General features: G+C 44.2%; 1 protein-coding gene across 1 annotated transcript; it reads left to right on the top strand.

The window, feature by feature from the left end:
- The first annotated feature begins 1,151 nt into the window (after nt 1–1,151).
- Nucleotides 1,152–24,195, top strand: smtna (smoothelin a). The gene is made up of 8 exons (XM_041850167.1): nt 1,152–1,470; nt 15,131–15,294; nt 21,488–21,563; nt 21,709–21,834; nt 22,125–22,179; nt 22,305–22,425; nt 22,668–22,819; nt 23,094–24,195. The coding sequence occupies exons 2-8, from the start codon at nt 15,151–15,153 to the stop codon at nt 23,239–23,241; spliced, it is 822 nt and encodes a 273-aa protein (XP_041706101.1). The 5' UTR covers nt 1,152–1,470; nt 15,131–15,150; the 3' UTR covers nt 23,242–24,195.
- Nucleotides 24,196–24,432: the final 237 nt, after the last annotated feature.

Here is a 24,432-nt window from a genome sequence, read left to right as displayed (position 1 = left end):
GGCATTCAGGCCAAAGAGTTCAATGTTGGTTTCATCAGACCAGAGAATATTGTTTCTCATGGGCTGAGAGTCCTTTAGGTGCCTTTTGGCAAAATCCAAGTGGGCTGTCATGTGCCTTTTACTGAGGAGGGGCTTCCGTCTGGCCACTCTACCATAAAGGCCTGATTGCTGCAGAGATGGTTGTCCTTCACAGAGGATCTCTGGAGCTCTGTCAGATGGACCATCGGGTTCTTGGTCATATCCCTGACCAAGGCCCTTCTCCCCTGATTGCTCAGTTTGGCCGGGCGGCCAGCTCCAGGAAGAGTCTTGATGGTTCCAAACTTCTTCCATTTAAGAATGATGGAGGCCACTGTGTTCATGGGGACCTTCAATGCTGCAGAATCTTTTTTCTACCCTTCCTCAGATTTGTGCCTCGACACAACCCTGTCTCGGAGCTCTACGGACTATTCCTTCGTCCTTGGCTTGGTTTTTTTCTGACATGCACTGTCAACTGTGGGACCTTATATAGACAGGTGTGTGCCTTTCCAAATGATGTCCAATTAGTTGAATTTACCACAGGCGGACTCCAATCATGTTGTACAAACATCTCAAGGATGTTCAATGGAAACAGGATGCACATGAGCTCCTTATGTAAATAAGGTATTTCTGTTTTTTATTTTTTATAAATTTGCAAAATATTCTAAAAACCTGTTTTTGCTTTGTCATTATGGGGTATTGTGTGTAGATAGATTTTTTTATTTAATCCATTTTAGAATAAGACTGTAACGTAACAAAGGGGAAGGGGTCTGAATACTTTCCAAATGCACTGTATATCATCAAATAATATCCAAATATGTAACTGTATCGATTCCCCACCCCCCCCATCACTAGTCTCAACCTTGTTGTATGAAAAGAACATAATGAGAGTAGATTGGATTTGCTATCCATCTTCTGCCAAATGTGTGTGTGTTCAGTCTTTCCATACAGGGATGTCTTGGCTCTCTGTAAACAGTGAACAGTCGCTTTCTTGCCTGAATAAGGCAGTGTTATTGCTCCCCTTCTGCCCTGCATTTAACCCTTTCACTTCCTCTCAAATCATTTGTATATAGGGCGCTCTAAACAACTCTTCACTCGCCCCATGAGTTGATTAAGAGCTTTGTGTCAAAATGGTGTCATTACAAAGACATGGTACGCTCTCTAGTTATGCCTCATAAAGTTTTACATGACATAAGAGTCAATTGAGGAGAAGAGTTTTGAAGGAAGTGGTGAGGGAGGAGAGGACCGACATGATTCATTCTGTTCTTCCTCCTCCTCCCTGCCCTGAGTGTGGTGTTATAGGGCTGAGCACTCCCATGTGCAGGTCTGAGGCAGAGGAGAAAGTGGAACAGGGGTACTGAACTGAACATCAGGGTAAAACTGAAGTCTCCATCACCTGCTGCAAACAGCTGCTGCGTTGTCCCCCAAGACACACAGACAGAACCCACAAAACAGGTAGGTGTGGGACACTATCACTCGGACTCTCCTACTCTCTCAATTCCTATAACAGCTTTTAGCTTCCTCTATATGAATTGATGTTACCCTTCATGTACTGTATGTTTAGTTACTGTGTGTGTAGTTATATCAGTCTGTCTCTTTTATATCCATCTATTTTCCTCTTTGTGCAAATTTCATGGATGATTGGTGTTACAATGAACGAAGCTACATAACTATATTTGTACATGTTGTATACTGTTTGTGTGCTGCTCTAGGCTGGTTGCTGAGAGAATAAGAAGGCACACAAACAGTTCTCTAGAGCAGCATGGTTTATGTCAGTTTAGACCCAAGCACTGTTTATATTCAGATTACTGGAAGGACTACAAGTCGAACAGATGGTGTTATGCGTTTACATTATGAAAACGCTGCTATCGGCACATCACTGGGAGTTTAAACTTAAATCTAGAGCTTAGGACTATAAAGTTCTATCTGCAAAAAGATGATTCTGAGATAATTGGGTTGAAAGTTCCGACACCTAATTGGTTTGAATGGTGTCAGCATTTTTTAAAATTATCTTGTATTCTTTTGAACTTAACATAAATTGGGGTATTTAGAGTAGTATATACAGTGAGGGAAAAAAGTATTTGATCCCCTGCTGATTTTGTACATTTGCCCACTGACAAAGAAATGATCAGTCTATAATTTTAATGGTAGGTTTATTTGAACAGTGAGAGACAGAATAACAACAAAAAAAATCCAGAAAACGCATGTCAAAAATGTTATAAATTGATTTGCATTTTAATGAGGGAAATAAGTATTTGACCCCTCTGCAAAACATGACTTAGTACTTTGTGGCAAAACCCTTGTTGGCAATCACAGAGGTCAGACGTTTCTTGTAGTTGGCCACCAGGTTTGCACACATCTCAGGAGGGATTTTGTTCCACTCCTCTTTGCAGATCTTCTCCAAGTCATTAAGGTTTCGAGGCTGACGTTTGGCAACTCGAACCTTCAGCTCCCTCCACAGATTTTCTATGGGATGAAGGTCTGGAGACTGGCTAGGCCACTCCAGGACCTTAATGTGCTTCTTCTTGAGCCACTCCTTTGTTGCCTTGGCTGTGTGTTTTGGGTCATTGTCATGCTGGAATAACCATCCACAACCCATTTTCAATGCCCTGGCTGAGATAAGGAGGTTCTCACCCAAGATTGGACGGTACATGGCCCCGTCCATCGTCCCTTTGATGCGGTGAAGTTGTCCTGTCCCCTTAGCAGAAAAACACCCCCAAAGCATAATGTTTCCACCTCCATGTTTGACGGTGGGGATGGTGTTCTTGGGGTCATAGGCAGCATTCCTCCTCCTCCAAACACAGCGAGTTGAGTTGATGCCAAAGAGCTCGATTTTGGTCTCATCTGACCACAACACTTTCACCCAGTTCTCCTCAGAATCATTCAGATGTTCATTGGCAAACTTCAGACGGCCCTGTATATGTGCTTTCTTGAGCAGGGGGACATTGCGGGCGCTGCAGGATTTCAGTCCTTCACGGCGTAGTATGTTACCAATTGTTTTCTTGGTGACTATGGTCCCAGCTGCCTTGAGATCATTGACAAGATCCTCCCGTGTAGTTCTGGGCTGATTCCTCACCGTTCTCATGATCATTGCAACTCCACGAGGTGAGATCTTGCATGGAGCCCCAGGCCGAGGGAGATTGACAGTTATTTTGTGTTTCTTCCATTTGCGAATAATCGCACCAACTATTGTCACCTTCTCACCAAGCTGCTTGGCGATGGTCTTGTACCCATTCCAGCCTTGTGTAGGTCTACAATCTTGTCCCTGACATCCTTGGAGAGCTCTTTGGTCTTGGCCATGGTGGAGAGTTTGGAATCTGATTGATTGATTGATTGCTTCTGTGGACAGGTGTCTTTTATACAGGTAACAAACTGAGATTAGGAGCACTCCCTTTAAGAGTGTGCTCCTAATCTCAGCTTGTTACCTGTATAAAAGACACCTGGGAGCCAGAAATCTTTCTGATTGAGAGGGGGTCAAATACTTATTTCCCTCATTAAAATGCACATCAATTTATAACATTTTTGACCTGCGTTTGTCAGGATTTTTGTTGTTGTTATTCTGTCTCTCACTGTTCAAATAAACCTACCATTAAAATTATAGACTGATCAGTTCTTTGTCAGTGGGCAAACGTACAAAATCAGCAGGGGATCAAATACTTTTTTCCCTCACTGTAGGTAGAGAGCATTGAACAGAACAAGACTATGTCAATAACTTAATTTTGACAAGAATGCAGATAGAACATTATAGTCCCAAACACTCTAAATGTCAATGCTGCCTAACCCTGTTAGCTCTATGAAGTTAATTATATAACAAGCTTATATGAATGATGGTATGTACTGATAATGATTAATATAGGTCTAGCCCTCTCATCCCCACACACCTACACATTATTCTCTCTAGCACACAAATACTGTACACACACTTTATCCTCAACCTCTGACCACTTGTCTTGCTCTGTCAGTCTGCCTTTCTTCAGATGTCCCTCTGGTTCAGGGAAAAGAGAGAGATGGTTGAAGATGATCATATGTTTAATGAAGCAAAAATAAAGGAACACCAACATAGTGTCTTAATAGGGCATTAATAGGGCGTTGGGCCTTGGCATAGATTCTACAAGTGTCTGGAACACCATTGGAGTGATGCAACACCATTCTTCCAATAGAAGCTCCATAATTTGGTGTTTGTTGGTGGTGGAGGAAAATGCTGTCTCAGGCGTCACTCCAGAATTTCCCATAAATGTTCAATAGCGAAGGTGCATAAAGATGGCGGCCCCCATGTCCTTACCACAAATGCCTTGTTTGCTAAATTCGACGTATTATACATTGTTCTCCGTTACTCTGCTTTTGTATCGGCATTAGCACAGTATACATGATCCCAATTCTAGCTCCAAGACAGCTGCAATTAGAAAACAACAAAAAAGTAGATTTGTGCTGATTTACTGGCACATTGGACCATGTTTAAGCGCCGTAGTTTAAGAACTCTGTGGGTAGTGCTAATAACAATGACATCATATTTGAATTCCTCCATCTTTATGCACTTTCGCCATTGGATTGAGATCTGGTGACTGAGACACACACACACACTTTAAACCCACTATACTCCTTTGAGACCCCTCTTTCAAAGTCACTGAGATCTCTTCTTCAAGCCACAGTAGCTAAAATAATGGGCAACTGGGCATTTTTTATACATGTCCCTAAGCATGATGGGATGTTAATTGCTTAGGGAGTGAATGTTATTTATAATAAGTGTTACATGGAGAAAATCTGACCTCTTTGAAATGAAAGTGGATGGCCCTCCCTTCAGCTAAATATATTTTACCTAAACCCTCCCTGAACCCTCCACTATATGCAAAATAATAATTACAACAAAGTGGATAGCAGAGAACATGTCTACCGTTTACCCTCACTTCTTGGACAGATCAGAGCCTTAGATATGCAGTTTTAGAAACGGTTCTTCGTCCTGTCAGCATTACATGGCAACTCGAATTTGCCTACTTTCAGCACAATGAGCTGTCCATTTCCGATTGATTGTCCCGTGGCTGCTGCTTCAAGTTTCAGCACCACAATGTAAGTTACTCAAATCTGGTTTATTGTGAGGTCAATAACTCTGATAAATACATAATGGGCAATAAACGTTGTTTTTAATCAATTATAGTAGTAGCAAGAAACTTTTTTTGTGTTGTAGATATGTGGTGATAGAGTAGTGGCCTGAGGGCACACACTTAATGTGTTGTGAAATCTGTTGTGAAATGTAATGGTTTTTTAAAATTGATATACAGTGCCTTGCAAAAGTATTCATCCCCTTGGCGTTTTTCCTATTTTGTTGCATTACAACCTGTAATTTAAATGGATTTTTATTTGGATTTCATGTAATGGACATACACAAAATAGTCCAAATTGGTGAAGTGAAATTAAAAAAATAACTTGTTTTAAAAAATTCTAACAAATAAATAGCGGAAAAGTGGTGCTTGCATATGTATTCACCCCATTTGCTATGAAGCCCCTAAATAAGATCTGGTGCAAACAATTACCTTCAGAAGTCAAATAATTAGTTAAATAAAGTCCACCTGTGTGCAATCTAAGTGTCACATACAGTGAGGGAAAAAAGTATTTGATCCCCTGCTGATTTTGTATGTTTGCCCACTGACAAAGAAATGATAAGTGTATAATGTTAATGGTAGGTTTATTTGAACAGTGAGAGACAGAATAACAACAAAAAAATCCAGAAAAACGCATGTCAAAAATGTTATAAATTGATTTGCATTTTAATGAGGGAAATAAGTACAGTGGGAAAAAAAAGAATTTAGTCAGCCACCAATTGTGCAAGTTCTCCCACTTAAAAAGATGAGAGAGGCCTGTAATTTTCATCATAGGTACACGTCAACTATGACAGACAAATTGAGAAAATAAATCCAGAAAATCACATTGTAGGATTTTTTATGAATTTATTTGCAAATTATGGTGGAAAATAATTATTTGGTCACCTACAAACAAGCAATATTTCTGGCTCTCACAGACCTGTAACTTCTTCTTTAAGAGGCTCCTCTGTCCTCCACTCGTTACCTGTATTAATGGCACCTGTTTGAACTTGTTATCAGTATAAAAGACACCTGTCCACAACCTCAAACAGTCACACTCCAAACTCCACTATGGCCAAGACCAAAGAGCTGTCAAAGGACACCAGAAACAAAAGTGTAGACCTGCACCAGGCTGGGAAGACTGAATCTGCAATAGGTAAGCAGCTTGGTTTGAAGAAATCAACTGTGGGAGCAATTATTAGGAAATGGAAGACATACAAGACCACTGATAATCTCCCTCGATCTGGGGCTCCACGCAAGATCTCACCCCGTGGGGTCAAAATGATCACAAGAACGGTGAGCAAAATATAACTTTTTGGTAAAAACTCAACTCGTCGTGTTTGGAGGACAAAGAATGCTGAGTTGCATCCAAAGAACACCATACCTACTGTGAAGCATGGGGGTGGAAACATCATGCTTTGGGGCTGTTTTTCTGCAAAGGGACCAGGACGACTGATCAGTGTAAAGGAAAGAATTAATGGGGACATGTATCGTGAGATTTTGAGTGAAAACCTCCTTCCATCAGCAAGGGCATTGAAGATGAAACGTGGCTGGGTCTTTCAGCATGACAATGATCCCAAACACACCGCCCGGGCAACGAAGGAGTGGCTTCGTAAGAAGCATTTCAAGGTCCTGGAGTGGCCTAGCCAGTCTCCAGATCTCAACCCCATAGAAAATCTTTGGAGGGAGTTGAAAGTCCGTGTTGTCCAGCGACAGCCCCAAAACATCACTGCTCTAGAGGAGATCTGCATGGAGGAATGGGCCAAAATACCAGCAACAGTGTGTGAAAACCTTGTGAAGACTTACAGAAAACGTTTGACCTGTGTCATTGCCAACAAAGGGTATATAACAAAGTATTGAGAAACTTTTGTTATTGACCAAATACTTATTTTCCACCATAATTTGCAAATAAATTCATTAAAAATCCTACAATGTGATTTTCTGGATTATTTTTTTCTCATTTTGTCTGTCATAGTTGACGTGTACCTATGATGAAAATTACAGGCCTCTCTCATCTTTTTAAGTGGGAGAACTTGCACAATTGGTGGCTGACTAAGTACTTTTATCCCCCACTGTATTTGACCCCCTCTCAATCAGAAAGATTTCTGGCTCCCAGGTGTCTTTTATACAGTGTGACGTCACGAGAGGCTGTGTCCTGGAGGGACGTTACATCCCCCTGAGGTGGCTGCAAACCCAGACAGCTATGGCTCCATCTGCTGGTATGGTCGGGAACTCCACCCCTCTATGGCCAATCTTCCCACGCAGCTGAAACAAATGAGGAGCTGATGAGCTGAAGGTTTGGGAAGGGAAGAGACACAGTCTCCAACCTGGGCTCTCTGGAGGACAAGAGTGCTGCACGTCCACTTCCATGAGGAATATAAGGATTTGGAGATACTTACCTTTGGGAAATACTCACCTTTGGATATATGCACCTGTGGAAATACGTGAGAGACATTTGGAGGGACTTTCTGCTGGGTTGGCCACTAGCTGCAACGTGGACTACAGTAAGGCTGGGGAAAAGTTATCTGAGCGAGTGAGAATTATGATTTTGGATGTGGAAGAGACATCCCTGAACTGTTAACCCTTAAAGAGCCACAAGAGAACAGAATTTTGTTATATTTTCGTTAATTTCCCAAGACCTATAATAAAATCCTTGTTTTGTTTGAACCTTGTCTCCTTGCACTACTTGAGCAATCCCGCTGAAAGCTGTGTAGCCTCTCGTGACGTCACAGATGGTGGAGAATACGGGCACGCTCAAGCGTTAATAGTGCATGTCAGAGGAGGATACCGAAGGTTTGATCACCCAGTTTTCCAAGTTGGCCGTAGGCTCCCCGCCGACTGAAATGGAGGACATATTGAAAGCCCTTGTTGCTGGCCAGCAAGCCCAGATGCAAGCAAACGTGGCTCTCTTGGAGGAGCAAAAGAAAGCCAACCTTCTGAAGGCAGAGGAATTGCAGTTGCAGAGACAGAGGGTGGTCCAAAATACCCGCCCAATAAAGGCAAGTGACTTTATATCTAAGATGGGAGCTACCGATGACATTGAGGCATACCTGCATGCATTTGAGGCCACGGCCACTAGGGAAGCCTGGCCCAAGCAACAGTGGGTTGGTCTGTTAGCCCCCCTTTCTAACCGGGGAATCGCTGAATGCTGTCCGGGACCTGGGCCCTGACCAGGTTACTGACTATGATGCCCTGAAGTCTGAGATCCTCAGCAGATATGGACTCACAAAGTTTGGTATGGCCCAGCGCTTTCACAGCTGGACCTTCCAACCAGACCAACCTCCTCGGGCGCAGATGCATGAACTTGTCCGAATCGCAAGGAAATGGCTGGATCCGCAGAGGAATCCAGCAGCGGCGGTGGTGGAGGCCGTTGTGGTGGATCGTTACCTACGCGCCCTGCCTTATGAGGCAAAACGGTTCATCAGTCAACAGGCCTTGACCACGGCTGATCTGACCGTGGAAGCTGTGGAAAAGTACCAGGCCACAGCGGAGATGCTGAATGCTTCCCGAAAAGACCCCAGGAGTGCGGCCCCACCACAAATGGGAAGAACCCGTCCAAAGGACCCCAAGGTCTCGAACCCAGCCACGTCAGGACTTATCCCGGCTCCAGGGGGAGCCAGAAACCAGGCGGGTCCAAGAAGAGTACACCAGGAGGGGGAAACTTCGACAGTGTTACCGGTGTGGGGAGATGGGACATATCTCCTGGCAGTGTGGGAAACCAGCCGATGAACCTATGCCCACTGCGGAGTCCTCCAGCTCAGCACCCACACACCGTTTTGCCTCGCTCTTGGGAGTCGTAGATGGCGGCCCAGATCGACCCCCCACCTGCCCGGTAACTGTGAATCACCATGATGTGGAGGCCTTACTGGATTCTGGTAGCCGGGCCACCCTGGTGCGTAAGGATTTGGTGGGCCCAACGTGTCTGACCCCGGGGAAAGTCCTCCCAGTTTCCTGTGTCCATGGGGACACCAGAGAATACCCCATTACTGAACTTACAATGACCAGCACACGGGGAACCATACACACGACGGCGGGGGTGGTTGATTCCCTCCCCGTCCCTGTCCTAATTGGACGAGACTGCCCAGCCTTTTACCCACTCTGGAGAGAGAGTCTCAGGAGAGGATAACCCCGAGTACCTCGGAAACGGAGAGGCAAGACTCATCCTGGGAAGGCTCCGGTGCAATCCTCCGAGTTACTCACTCCCGCCCGGGCTCTGATAGGGATGGCAGGTGCCCAGACCGACACCGAGACTGGTCCGGATACGGGAGAAGAGAACGCAGCCCAGGAAAGTGCTCCGTTCTCCAGTGAAGAAGACGTCCCAGGCACCCAAGAGCTTCCCCCTCTCACAGGCCAGTATGGTACGGCTCAATTACAAGATCCTACTCTTGCAAATGCCTTAAGAAATGTGCAGGTATTAGAAGGTGTAGTGTTAGGTGATAAGACAAACCCTACTTACCCCCATTTCGCAGTAAACCGGGGGTTAGTATATCAGATAGTCAAGAAAAATGATGAAGTGCATGAACAGCTCCTCGTGCCACAGCCCTATCGGGCCACAGTACTCAACCTAGCACACACACACCCGCTAGGGGCCCACTTGGGGGTAGAGAAGACGAAGGAAAGAATCATGCAACGTTTCTTTTGGCCAGGAGTACACAAAGAGATAGAGAACTACTGCCGTAGTTGCCCTGAGTGTCAGCAGGTTGCGCCAAAGCCCACATATAGAAACCCGCTCATTCCCTTGCCCATTATCGAAACTCCTTTTGAGAGGATTGGATTAGACATAGTCGGGCCCTTACCGAAAAGTTCCAGGGGACATCAATACATTCTGGTCATTCTGGACTATGCATCCCGGTACCCGGAGGCCATTCCGCTGAGGAAGGCTACATCCAGACAAATCGCCAAGGAGCTGTTCCGTCTCTCAACTAGTCTGGGAATCCCAAAAGAGATATTGACGGACCAAGGGACTCCATTCATGTCCAGGGTGATGAAAGAACTCTGTGCTTTACTGAAAATCAAACAGCTGAGAACCTCGGTCTACCACCCCCAGACAGATGGCCTAGTCGAACGTTTTAACAAAACACTAAAATCCATGCTGCGGAAAGCGGTAGGGGAAGATGGGCGCAACTGGGATCAGCTGTTACCCTACATATTATTTGCGGCGCGAGAAGAGGTTCAGCTGGGTCCAAATCTGTCCCCACATCAACGACAGATGGCCCTGGAACTCGTGGAGCAGAACCAGGATGTCTTCTCCTCCCTTCCCGGTCACACAGAGGTGGTCCAACATGAGATCCGCACCATGCCTGGCCGAACGGTAAACCAGCGCCCGTACCGCGTGCCAGAGGCTCGTAAAGTGGTTATACAGAAGGAGGTAAGGAAGATGCGGGAGTTGGGAGTAATCGAAGAGTCCCACAGTGCCTGGGCAAGTCCCATCGTACTAGTTCCCAAGCCAGACGGTTCAGTACGATTTTGTAATGACTATCGAAAGTTGAATGAAGTGTCTGAATTTGATGCATACCCAATGCCTCGTGTCGATGATTTAATAGACTCCTTGGGGCATGCTCGTTTCCTAACCACTCTTGATCTCACAAAAGGCTACTGGCAGGTGCCCCTGACCCCGGCGTCTAAGGAGAAGACAGCCTTTGCCACCCCGGAGGGGCTCTACCAGTATACCCGACTTCGTTTGGTCTCCACGGGGCACCTGCCACGTTCCAACGCCTGATGGATCGAGTCCTTGCGCCCCACAAGAGGTACGCAGCGGCTTATTTGGATGATGTTGTTATACAAAGTCCGGATTGGGCCAGCCACATACCCCCGGGTACAAGCGGTGCTGGATTCGCTCAGGGAAGCAGGGCTCACGGCAAACCCGAAGAAGTGCAAGCTGGCCTTCAGTGAGACAAACTACCTGGGGTACACCATTGGGCGGGGGTTGGTCAAACCACAGGAAGCCAAACTGCGGGCCATACAGGACTGGCCGCAGCCCATCACCAAGAAGCAAGTAAGGTCATTTTTGGGCCTCGCTGGCTACTATAGACGCTTTATTGCAGATTTTGCTACCATAGCTGCACCGTTGACGGAGCTGACGACCAAACGCCACTCACGAATGGTGAAGTGGAACCCTGCGGCGGAGGCGGCTTTCCTCAACCTGAAGCGAGCACTCTGCTCCAGTCCGATCCTGGTGGCACCAGACTTCAAGAAGGAATTCATTGTCCAAGCGGATGCTTCGGAGGTGGGTCTGGGTGCTGTCCTCACCCAGGCACATGACGGTGAAGAACATCCCATTCTCTACCTAAGCAGAAAGTTACTTCCAAGAGAGAAGAACTATTCAACAGTGGAGAAAGAATGTCTGGCTGTAGTCTGGGCCCTGGAGTCCCTTCGGTTCTATCTCCTGGGCCGACGTTTCATGGTGGTATCTGATCACGCCCCTCTGCAGTGGATGGCCAAGAACAAGGAATCAAACAGTAGAGTAACCAGATGGTTTTTGAGCTTGCAACCGTTTAACTTTTCTGTTGTCCACAGGGCTGGCAAGCACCACGGCAATGCGGACGCCCTCTCCCGGCGTGATGCCTTCTTCGCTGCCTTTACCCCGACGAGGACGTCGGTCCCGAGGAGGGGGATGTGTGATGTCACGAGAGGCTGTGTCCTGGAGGGACGTTACATCCCCCTGAGGTGGCTGCAAACCCAGACAGCTATGGCTCCATCTGCTGGTATGGTCGGGAACTCCACCCCTCTATGGCCAATCTTCCCACGCAGCTGAAACAAATGAGGAGCTGATGAGCTGAAGGTTTGGGAAGGGAAGAGACACAGTCTCCAACCTGGGCTCTCTGGAGGACAAGAGTGCTGCACGTCCACTTCCATGAGGAATATAAGGATTTGGAGATACTTACCTTTGGGAAATACTCACCTTTGGATATATGCACCTGTGGAAATACGTGAGAGACATTTGGAGGGACTTTTTGCTGGGTTGGCCACTAGCTGCAACGTGGACTACAGTAAGGCTGGGGAAAAGTTATCTGAGCGAGTGAGAATTATGATTTTGGATGTGGAAGAGACATCCCTGAACTGTTAACCCTTAAAGAGCCACAAGAGAACAGAATTTTGTTATATTTTCGTTAATTTCCCAAGACCTATAATAAAATCCTTGTTTTGTTTGAACCTTGTCTCCTTGCACTACTTGAGCAATCCCGCTGAAAGCTGTGTAGCCTCTCGTGACGTCACAACAGGTAACGAGCTGAGATTAGGAGCACTCCCTTTAAGAGTGTGCTCCTAATCTCAGCTTGTTACCTGTATAAAAGATACCTGTCCACAGAAGCAATCAATCAATCAGATTCCAAACTCTCCACCATGGCCAAGACCAAAGAGCTCTCCAAGGATGTCAGGGACAAGATTGTAGACCTACACAAGGCTGGAATGGGCTACAAGACCATCGCCAAGCAGCTTGGTGAGAAGGTGACAACAGTTGGTGCGATTATTCGCAAATGGAAGAAACACAGAAGAACTGTCAATCTCCCTCGGCCTGGGGCTCCATGCAAGATCTCACCTCGTGGAGTTGCAATGATCATGAGAACGGTGAGGAATCAGCCCAGAACTACACGGGAGGATCTTGTCAATGATCTCAAGGCAGCTGGGACCATAGTCACCAAGAAAACAATTGGTAACACACTATGCCGTGAAGGACTGAAATCCTGCAGCGCCCGCAAGGTCCCCCTGCTCAAGAAAGCACATATACAGGGCCGTCTGAAGTTTTCCAATGAACATCTGAATGATTCAGAGGAGAACTGGGTGAAAGTGTTGTGGTCAGATGAGACCAAAATCGAGCTCTTTGGCATCAACTCAACTCACTGTGTTAGGAGGAGGAGGAATGCTGCCTATGACCCCAAGAACACCATCCCCACCGTCAAACATGGAGGTGGAAACATTATGATTTGGGGGTGTTTTTTTCTGCTAAGAGGACAGGACAACTTCACCGCATCAAAGGGACGATGGACGGGGCCATGTACCGTCAAATCTTGGGTGAGAACCTCCTTCCCTCAGCCAGGGCATTGAAAATGGGTCGTGGATGAGTGTTCCAGCATGACAATGACCCAAAACACATGGCCAAGGCAACAAAGGAGTGGCTCAAGAAGAAGCACATTAAGGTTCTGGAGTGGCCTAGCCAGTCTCCAGACCTTAATCCCATAGAAAATCTGTGGTGGGAGCTGAAGGTTCGAGTTGCCAAGCGTCAGCCTCGAAACCTTAATGACTTGGAGAAGATCTGCAAAGAGGAGTGGGACAAAATCCCTCCTGAGATGTGTGCAAACCTGGTGGCCAACTACAAGAAACGTCTGACCTCTGTGATTGCCAACAAGGGTTTTGCCACCAAGTACTAAGTCATGTTTTGCAGAGGGGTCAAATACTTATTTCCCTCATTAAAATGCAAATCAATTTATAACATTTTTGACATGCGTTTTTCTGGATTTTTTTGTTGTTATTCTGTCTCTCACTGTTCAAATAAACATACCATTAAAATTATAGACTGATAATTTCTTTTTCAGTGGGCAAACGTACAAAATCAGCTGGGGATCAAATACTTTTTTCCCTCACTGTAATCTGTCACATGATCTCAGTATATATTCACCTGTTCTGAAAGGCCCCAGAGTCTGCAACACCACCAAGCAAGCGTCACCATGAAGACCAAGGGAGCTCTCCAAACAGGTCAGGGACAAAGTTGTGGAGAAGTACAGATCAGGGTTGGGTTATAAAAAAATATCAGAAACTTTGAACATCCCACAGAGCACCATTAAATCCATTATTAAAAAACGGAAAGAATATGGCACCACAACAAACCTGCCAAGAGAGGGCCACCCACCAAAACTCACGGACCAGGCAAGGAGGGCATTAATCAGAGAGGCAACAAAGAGACCAAAGATAACCCTGAAGGAGCTGCAAAGCTCCACAGCGGAGATTGGAGTATCTGTCCATAGGACCACTTTAAGCCGTACACTCCACAGAGCTGGGCTTTACAGAAGAGTGGCCAGAAAAAAGCCATTGCTTTAAGAAAGAAAGAAGCAAACACGTTTGGTGTTCGCCAAAAGGCATGTGGGAGACTCCCCAAACATATGGAAGAAGGTACTCTGGTCAGATGAGACTAAAATTGAGCTTTTTGGCCATCAAGGAAAACACTATGTCTGGCGCAAACCCAACACCTCTCATCACCCCGAGAACACCAGCATCATGCTGTGGGGATGTTTTTCATCGGCATGGACTGGGAAACTGGTCAGAATTGAAGGAATGATGGATGGCGCTAAATACAGGGAAATTCTTGAGGGAAACCTGTTTCAGTCTTCCAGAAATTTGAGACTGGGACGGAGGTTCACCTTCCAGCAGGACAATGACCCTAAGCATATTGCTAAAGCAACACTCGAGTGGTTTAAGGGGAAACATTTAAATGTCCTGGAATGTCCTAGTCAAAGCCCAGACCTCAATCCAATTGAGAATCTGTGGTATGACTTAAAGATAGCTGTACACCAGCAGAACCCATCCAACTTGAAGGAGCTGGAGCAGTTTTGCCTTGAAGAATGGGCAAAAATCCCAGTGGCTAGATGTGCCAAGTTTATAGAGATATACCCCAAGAGACTTGCAGCTGTAATTGCTGCAAAAGTTGGCTCTACAAAGTATTGACTTTGGGGGGGGGTGAATAGTTATGCATGCTCAAGTTTTCTGTTTTTTTGTCTTATTTCTTGTTTGTTTCACAATAAAACATATTTTGCATCTTCAAAGTGGTAAGCATGTTGTGTAAATGAAATGATACAAACCCCCCCAAAAATCCATTTTAATTCCAGGTTGTAAGGCAACAAAATAGGAAAAATGGCAAGGGGGTGAATACTTTCGCAAGCCAATATAACTGCCTTAATTTTGCTGGAACCCAGGAAGAGAAGCTGCTAATGGGGATCCATAATAAATACAAATACAAACTAATTATGTTATTTGCTCTGGCTCTTTGGATATTTGTGTAGGAGTTCTTGCCATTGGAGCCCATTATCTCCGTTCTTTACCTTATTTAGTCCCATACAGTACATTGGACATGGAGGCGGGACCTGATGAGGAAGTGGCGGGGGCTGTGTCTGCAAACGAGACCTCCGAGACGACCCCCAGTGACACTCCGTCAGGCATACTGACCAGTCAGCAGTTATCTGCTATTGAGGATGAAGAAGTCCTGAATAAACTGGTGAGGCAGTAGCAGTGCATACTTCACATAAGCTATGTTTCCATTATCTTGTCCAGTGATTTTTTTGTAGACATTTAGAAAATAGATGCGACAATTGCCTGCTAGGGTAAATTTCCATTTATCTTGGGTTGATAAAAACAGCTGGACGTAATGACGTCACACACACACACACACACACACATATAGCTGTGGAAAAAATTAAGAGACCACTGAATAATTATCAGTTTCTCTGGTTTTACTATCTATAGGTATGTGTTTGGGTAAAAATAAAATGTTTGTTTTATTCTATAAACTACTGTCAACATTTCTCCCAAATTACAAATAAAAATATTGTAATTTAGAGCATTTATTTGCAGGAAATGACAACTGGTCAAAATAACAAAAAATATGCAGTGTTGTCAGACCTCGAATAATGCAATGAAAATAAGTTCATGTTCATTTTTAAACAACACAATACTAATGTTTTAACAGGAAGAGTTCATAAATCAATATTTGGTGGAATAACCCTGATTTTCAATCACAGCTTTCATGCGTCTTGGCATGCTCTCCACCAGTCTTTCACATTGATGTTAGGTGACTTTATGCCACTCCTGGCACAAAAATTCAAGCAGCTCGGCTTTGTTTGATGGCTTGTGACCATCCATCTTCCTCTTGATCACATTCCAGAAGTTTTCAATGGGGTTCAGGTCTGGATATTGGGCTGGCCATGACAGGGTCTTGATCTGGTGGTCCTCCATCCACACCTTGATTGACCTGGCTGTGTGGCATGGCACATTATCCTGGTGGAAAAACCAATCCTCAGAGTTGGGGAACAATGTCAGAGCAAAAGGAAGCAGGTTTTCTTCCAGGACAACCTTGTACGTGGCTTGATTCATGCGTCCTTCACAAAGACAAATCTGCCCGCTTCCAGCCTTGCTGAAGCACCCCCAGATCATCACCGATCCTCCACCAAATTTCACAGTGGGCGTGAGACACTGTGGCTTGTAGGCCTCTCCAGGTCTCCGTCTAACCATTAGACGACCAGGTGTTGGGCAAAGCTGAAAATTGGACTCATCAGAGAAGATGACCTTACTCCAGTCCTCTATGGTCCAATCCTTATGGTCTTTTGCAAACCTCAGCCTGGCTCTTCTTTGCTTCTCATTGATGAAGGGCTTTTTTCTAGCTTTGCACGACTTCAGCCCTGCCCCTAGGAGCCTGTTTCGAACCGTCCTCGCCGTGCACTTCACCCCAGCTGCCGTTTGCCATTCTTTTTGTAGGTCACTTGATGTCATCCTACGGTTGTTGAGTGACATTCGAATGAGTTGGCGGTCATTCCGGTCAGTAGAGAGTCGTTTTCGCCCTGTGCCGGTCTGTAGCTTTGTTGTCCCCAATGTCTGCTGCTTGACCTTGTTCTTATGAACTGCCGTCTTTGAAATTTTCAGGATGGAAGCAACCTGACGCTCACTGTATCCCTCTGCCAGTAAAGCCAGAATTAAACCCTTATTTTCCTCACTCAAAACTTTCCTTTTCAACTCTTTTGGCATGGTCAATAGTTATTTTTGGATTAATATTACTTTTGAGGTACTATTATCACTGTTTTTGCCATCCAGCTGGTCCTATTGCAAGAGGATAGTGATGACCACAGCAGTGGTTTTTTATACTTTTCCTTGTTAAATAAGATTTGGTTCAGGTGATCACCTAATCAGTATCTCCCTCGGCCTGGGGCTCCATGCAAGATCTCACCTCGTGGAGTTGCAATGATCATGAGAACGGTGAGGAATCAGCCCAGAACTACCCGGGAGGATCTTGTCAATGATCTCAAAGCAGCTGGGACCATAGTCACCAAGAAAACAATTGGTAACACACTATGCCGTGAAGGACTGAAATCCTGCAGCGCCTTCAAGGTCCCCCTGCTCAAGAAAGCACATATACAGGCCCGTCTGAAGTTTGCCAATGAACATCTGAATGATTCAGAGAACTGGGTGAAAGTGTTGTGGTCAGATGAGAACAAAATCGAGCACTTTGGCATCAACTCAACTCGCCATGTTTTGAGGAGGAGGAATGCTGCCTATGACCCCAAGAACACCATCCCCACCATCAAACATGGATTTGGAAACATTATGCTTTGGGGGTGTTTTTCTGCTAAGGGGACAGGACAACTTCACCGCATCAAAGGGACAATGGACGGGGCCATGTACCGTCCAATCTTGGGTGAGAACCTCCTTCCCTCAGCCAGGGCATTGAAAATGGGTTGTGGATGGGTATTCCAGCATGACAATGACCCAAAACACACGGCCAAGGCAACAAAGGAGTGGCTCAAGAAGTAGCACATTAAGGTCCTGGAGTGGCCTAGCCAGTCTCCAGACCGTAATCCCATAGAAAATCTGTGGAGGGAGCTGAAGGTTCAAGTTGCCAAACGTCAGCCTCAAAAACCTTAATGACGTGGAGAAGATCTGCAAAGAGGAGTGGAACAAAATCCCTCCTGAGATGTGTGCAAACCTGGTGGCCAACTACAAGAAACGTCTGACCTCTGTGATTGCCAACAAGGGTTTTGCCACCAAGTACTAAGTCATGTTTTGCAGAGGGGTCAAATACTTATTTCCCTCATTAAAATGCAAATCAATTTATAACATTTTTGACATGTGTTTTTCTGGATTTTTTTGTTGTTATTCTGTCTCTCACTGTTCAAATAAACATACCATTAAAATTATAGACTGATCATGTCTTTGTCAGTGGGCAAACGTACGAAATCAGCAGTGGATCAAATACTTTTTTCCCTCACTGTATATACACTATCAGTCAAAGGTTTGGACACACCTACTCATTCAAGGGTTTTCTTTATTTTTACTATTTTTTACATTGTAGAATAATAGTGAAGACATCAAAACGATGAAATAACACATATGGAATCATGTAGTAACCAAAAAAGTGTTAAACAAATCAAAATATATGTTATATTTATACTCCTCCATGCTTTACGGTGGGAAATACACATGCGGAGATCATCCGTTCACCCACACCGCGTCTCACAAAGACACGACAGTTGGAACCAAAAATCTCCAATTTGGACTCCAGACCAAAGGACACATTTCCACCAGTCTAATGTCCATTGCTCGTGTTTCTTGGCCCACGCAGGTCTCTTCTTCTTATTGGTGTCCTTTAGTAGTGGTTTCTTTGCAGCAATTCGACCATGAAGGCCTGATTCACACAGTCCCCTCTGAACAGTTGATGTTGAGATGTGTCTGTTACTTGAACTCTGTGAAGCATTTATTTGGGCTGCAATTTCTAAGGCTGGTAACTCCAATGAACTTATCTTCTGCGGCAGAGTTAACTCTGGGTCTTCCGTTCCTGTCGCAGTCCTCATGAGAGCCAGTTTCATCATAGCTCTTGATGGTTTTTGCAACTGCACTTGAAGAAACGTTAAAAGTTATTGAAATGTTCCGTATTGACTGACCTTCATGTCTTAAAGTAATGATGGACTGTCGTTTCTCTTTGCTTATTTGAGCTGTTCTTGCCATAATATGGACTTGGTCTTTTACCAAATAGGGCTATCTTCTGTATACCCCCCCTACCTTGTCACAACACAACTGATTGGCTCAAACGCATTAAGAAGGAAAGAAATTCCACAAATTAACTTTTAAGAAGGCACACCTGTTCATTGAAATGCATTCCAGGTGACTACCTCATGAAGCTGGTTGAGAGAATGCCAAGAGTGTGCAAAGCTGTCATCAAGGCAAAGGGTGGCTATTTGAAGAATCTCAAATATAATATATATTTTGATTTGTTTAACACTTTTTTGGTACTACATGATTCCATATGTGTTATTGTATAGTTTTGATGTCTTCACTATTATTCTACAATGTAGAAAATAGTAAAAAATAAAGAAAACCCCTGGAATGAGTAGGTGTCCAAACTTTTGACTGGGTACTGTATATAAAGCGTATTTACAAAAACCTACTGTGTCTTTATAAAAATGTAGTGGTTGAAGTGTTTCCATTACCCATTTAGGCAAATTGCGCATTAATAAATTGGCAACAGCCTGTATGCCCTCCCGCCTATCTGTTTCATGTATCAGGTAGCCCACAGAAGACAGCATGGATAGAATGCAATAATAGACTAATATTTGCCATATTCTAATAACTATCATGTGCCAACGTATCGCCACCGCCCGTGCCATGGTGAAACTTGCACTCCTGGATGGATGGTGAAACTTGCCAGCCAACCAGAAAAGCAAGGCGAAGCTATTCAGGCATTCTTGAAAGTCAGGACAATCCTTGTCCTGCAAAGAAGCATTATTTGTTTTTAGTTGAACAACAAAAAAAGATTTTGCAAGCAGTAGGCATTTAGAATTAAATGTGGCGTGGCGCGTATAGTTAGGCTACGTGATGACATCACGTGCTCCGCCTACCTTCAAAAGTATTCGCCAATTATTACTTATTCGGAAAAACACTGTTTCCATCAACAGTTGTCGTAATAAAGAAAATCCACCCCTGTAGAAATGTTGCCTATCTTTAGAAAATGTATCCTATATCTGCTGTTTCCATTACACATTTTTTTTGCGACATTGCTTTTGTCGAGTAAACCTGGGTCAATGGAAACCTGCCAATAGACAGCAGGTGGCGTTGTTTCGTTGTTTCGCCCACCAAGCAATTAGTTTTTGTATGGAGGTTAATGAGTGTCGAATTTGATCAACAGAAAAATGAATAACTTATTTGCTACGTGAGGTTTATTTGATCGAATAGAAGTTTCGTAATGCTTAAGTTGTTACGAGTGTACTAATATACGTAGGATACTTGACATCTTGGTAACTTTGAGAAATAACACTATATGGCTCGAGATGGCTATGCATATTCATGGTATGAGGCTAGCAGCATAATACAGACGGTTGATATCAACAACCCCTCATCGAATATTCAAATAAGGATTACAATAATGAGATGTATCCACCAATCCAAAGAAAGGATAGGTGGGCGATAGACAGCCCGCCATGCCGCTTTGTAGACAACGACTCCCATTGTTAGGGCGGAGAGACATGTATCTTGTCAGTATATCCATAATCTTTGCTATAGATCTCGCCAGCTTGTAGTCCTAAAAAACGGAAATGATTTACCTCTGGTTCGTTCAGCCATTCCGATGGGCAAAATGAATGGGGAAAGAATAGCATTTTAGAATAAACGCTGAAAACGCAGGTTTATGAGATCTTATACGTTTTGTTCTATGAGATAATACAGTATCAGTCAGTTAACACGGCCTTTATGAATTATGAAGCCTTTATGTGCGTTGTGTTTTTTTAAAATTACATATATGCTTCAAAATTCACAAAATGTGACATTAGCTGATGAAGATTATCTCATAGAAGAAAATGTATAAGATCTCTTATGTTTACCACAGACCTTATTTTTGTTCAACGAACCATGCCGGAGAGGAAGGAAACCGCTCAGGGATTTCACCATGAGGCCAATGTTGACTTCAAGCATAGTGGTGGCTGCATCATGCTATGGGTATGCTTGTAATCGTTAAGAACTGGGGAGTTTTTCAGGATAAAAAAGAAACTGAATGGAGCTAATCACAGGCAAAATCCTAGAGGAAAACCTTGTTCAGTCTGCTTTCCACCAGACACTGAGAGATGAATTCACCTTTCAGCAGGACAATAACCTAAAACACAAGGCCAAATCTACACTGGAGTTGCTTACCAAGAAGACAGTGAATGTTCCTGAGTGGCTGAGTTACAGTTTTGACTTAAATCTACTTGAAAATATATTGCAAGGCCTGAAAATGGTTGTCTAGCAATGATCAACAACCAATTTGACAGAGCTTGAAGAATTTTGAAAATAATAATGGTCAAATGTTGCACAATCCAGGTGTGGAAAGCTCTTAGAGACTTACCCAGAAAGACTCACTGCTGTAATCGCTGCCAAAGGTGCTTCTACAAAGTATTGACTCAGGGGTGTGAATACTTATATAAATTAGATATTTATGTATTTCATTTTCAATCAATTTGCTAACATTTCTAAAAACAACAATATGGGGTACTGTGTGTAGATGGGTGAAAAATATATATTTTGAATTCATGCTGTAATACAACAAACCATGGTGGAGTTATTGCCTACAAAAAAACGCCATTACTATTACTCTCTATAGACATGCAGTAGTTGGGTTGAGTTTGGCCTTGGTCTCCTCATCTTTTGGTTTTTACATGATTTATCTCTGACAGTTGGATAAGGCAGTGGATTTTGATGAAAGGCGACTGATCCGTGCTGCATTGAGGGACCTGCTCAAGAAGAAGAGAGGTAAGATCAGAGAGCTTCAACATGAAATGTGACAGGATCACGTCTTTGCTATCACTACTGACAACTCCTTTGAATGTCCACTCGCTGTCCTACTTCCAATTTCTATACTACAATGCTATTTTTATCCCTCTACTTCTCTCTAAAGAGAAGCGAGAGAAAGAGCGGGGGTCCAGGCAAGATGACCTGAGACAGCAGGCTTTGAGTAAAGCAGGCACAGGACAGATGGGAATGAACAGAGGCCAGACTAGCAACCACCAGCAAAGATCCCACAGTGAGTATCATATCCCTCCCCAGGACACAACACAGACACACACACACATTTTACATTTTAGTCATTTAGCAGATGCTCTTATCCAGAGCGAATTACAGTTACTGCATTAATCTGAAGATAGATAGGTGGGACAACCATATTTCACAGGCATAGAAAGTATATTTTCCCCCAATAAAGTAGCTATCAGTAGATAGCTTTCAAATCAAAGTGGGATTGTGAGAGATGACCTGCTTCCCTACTCAAAGTAAATACATGCCCCTCTCCTGCTGTCCCCTTCTGTTTCTCTACAGTGCACAGCCAATTCTCTGCATCAACCACCAACTCCTTCACTAAGACAACTGGCAGGTGAGTCATTGCGCTAACAGCCAGCCATGCTTCATGTGTGATTGATCAAATTCTGCATGTCTAAGTCTGTTAAGCATTGTGATACTAGGAGTGTGTTAAATAACATGTTTATCCTCTCTCCCCAGCATGGCCAACCCATCTATGGCACCAGCCCATCAGTGTTCCCATGTCGTTGCAGCACCCAACATGAAAAATGTCAAGCAGATGTTACTGGATTGGTGCCGGGCCAAAACCGAACCATATGAGGTAAGTATTTGAGGACTCTATCTTATCTTTGCATGAATATCTTCTTGTTTTATACCCCCAGTGTCCCCAGCATACCAATAACCTTACTTCACTTGATCATTGTCTTTGTAAATCCTCTCTCTCTCCTCTCTCTCTCTCCTCTCTCTCCCCTCTCTCTCCACTCTCTCTCCTCTCTCTCCACTCTCTCTCCTCTCTCTCTTTGTTGTTCCCTTTTCTGTCCCCTTCTCCCTTACTCTGTGTAGGGGGTGGAAATCCGCAACTTCTCCTCCAGTTGGAGTGATGGTATAGCGTTCTGTGCCCTGGTGCACAGGTTCTTCCCAGATGCATTTGAGTACTCCATACTCAACCCCAACGCACGCAAGGACAACTTTGAGCTGGCCTTCAGCACTGCAGAGTGAGTTCCCCATGTATCTATTCTAAACAAACATTGAAACACAAAAACAGACACACACACCCTCAGCCACAGAAAACCTACTCTGACAAAATTCACTTTCTACTCATAGATGCACAGGAAGGCCCCAAGGGCTGTGCAGTGATAGATTGAACTTGACAAAAAAAACTTTCTCAGAGACAAAAAAGACTCCCATGTAGTGTCCTCTAGCTCAGCTGCCAGTGGATCCTGCCTGCTCAGGCCTGTGCCTCTCTCCTCTCCTCTCTTTTGGCTGCAGGAGGCTGGCAGATTGCCCCCCTCTGCTGGACGTTGAAGACTTGCTGCGGATGCGTGAGCCTGACTGGAAGTGTGTGTACACATACATTCAGGAGTTCTACCGATGCCTGGTGGAGAAAGGCCTAGTTAAAACCAAAAAGAAACTCTAGAGACGGATTTCACAATATACTTAATACATGTTGTGTCCGCATGCCCATGGGGAGGGCATATAAGAGTTTGCAGTTTACTGCAGCGCCTTGTAAGCACATAGCTGGGATTTTTATTAACTCTGTGTATCTTTGTATTGGTTTGTGTGTATTAGCTGACGCTTTCTGTGTATGTTTTGAGAGGACAGCTGGCACTTAGAATCAGTACATTCCACTGAGATTACACATCTGCATTAATCTCAGTCAGAGCCATAGAGAATCTGGGAATGGCTTTTTATGGTGCTGCGGTGCTGTGCCCTGACTACAATGCCTTTTTGTGTGTAGGCTATGTATCAGTTAAAGATACATGAGGTCAAATGTAATATGAATGATGTGATTTGATTTGTGAACATTTATCTTGTTCTACTACATTTCTATTACAGGGAACCCGTACCATTTTCAGCCTGAAAGAAGATTGTTGCCAAATCATTACTGTATTTGGTCACTATTTAAAAATGGCAAATACCCCTGTAGTCTATTCTATCAAAGTTTAGGACACACCCAAAGGCATCTTGGTCCAGGGCAAATAAAAGGCTCACAGTAACACTGATTTATTATAGGCTAACCTACTCAGGACCACCATGTGCTCAGGGACAGACTATAATCATACTATATAAACACCATACCTTGTCCTGCATTTTTATTTTAATATTGAATGGTTTGGATGTTTTCCCCTCCATTATTGATAGTGCACTATGTTAGTCATATAGCCTACATTATGTAGCCTAAATGCATACGGTTTGGAAGTAATAATTCAAAATCTTGGCACACTACTCTAGCTCACCAGACTGTGTAGGCTAATGTATATCAGTGAATAACAGTTAAATAAACAAACCTAGCCTACTAATCTAATAGAGTGCACTGTATGTGTGTCTATTTTGACTGATATATTTTTTAGGCGCTGTCCCCAATACACAATAAAATAACATAGCTCGCACCTCTGACGCGGTGGGTTGTCGTCTTCTTGCCCACGTGCGTGATTGCCAGATGTTCACATCATGGACTTCTTTCACTCTGTTTTACCAGATAGATCCATCAGATCCATCCCAGTAGCCTACATTTTACGCTTTCAACGGACAATCATAGTTCACATAACGGTTAAATTATGTTTTCTCTGCCGATCCTGTCAGAGTTATCTTACTTGTGAAATTATTG

Source organism: Coregonus clupeaformis, chromosome 27 (assembly GCF_020615455.1).
Source record: "Coregonus clupeaformis isolate EN_2021a chromosome 27, ASM2061545v1, whole genome shotgun sequence".
Classification (NCBI taxonomy): Eukaryota; Metazoa; Chordata; class Actinopteri; order Salmoniformes; family Salmonidae; genus Coregonus; species Coregonus clupeaformis.
The sequence above is the reverse complement of the archived record's forward strand: the minus strand, read 5'-3'. Positions and strand labels throughout refer to the sequence as shown.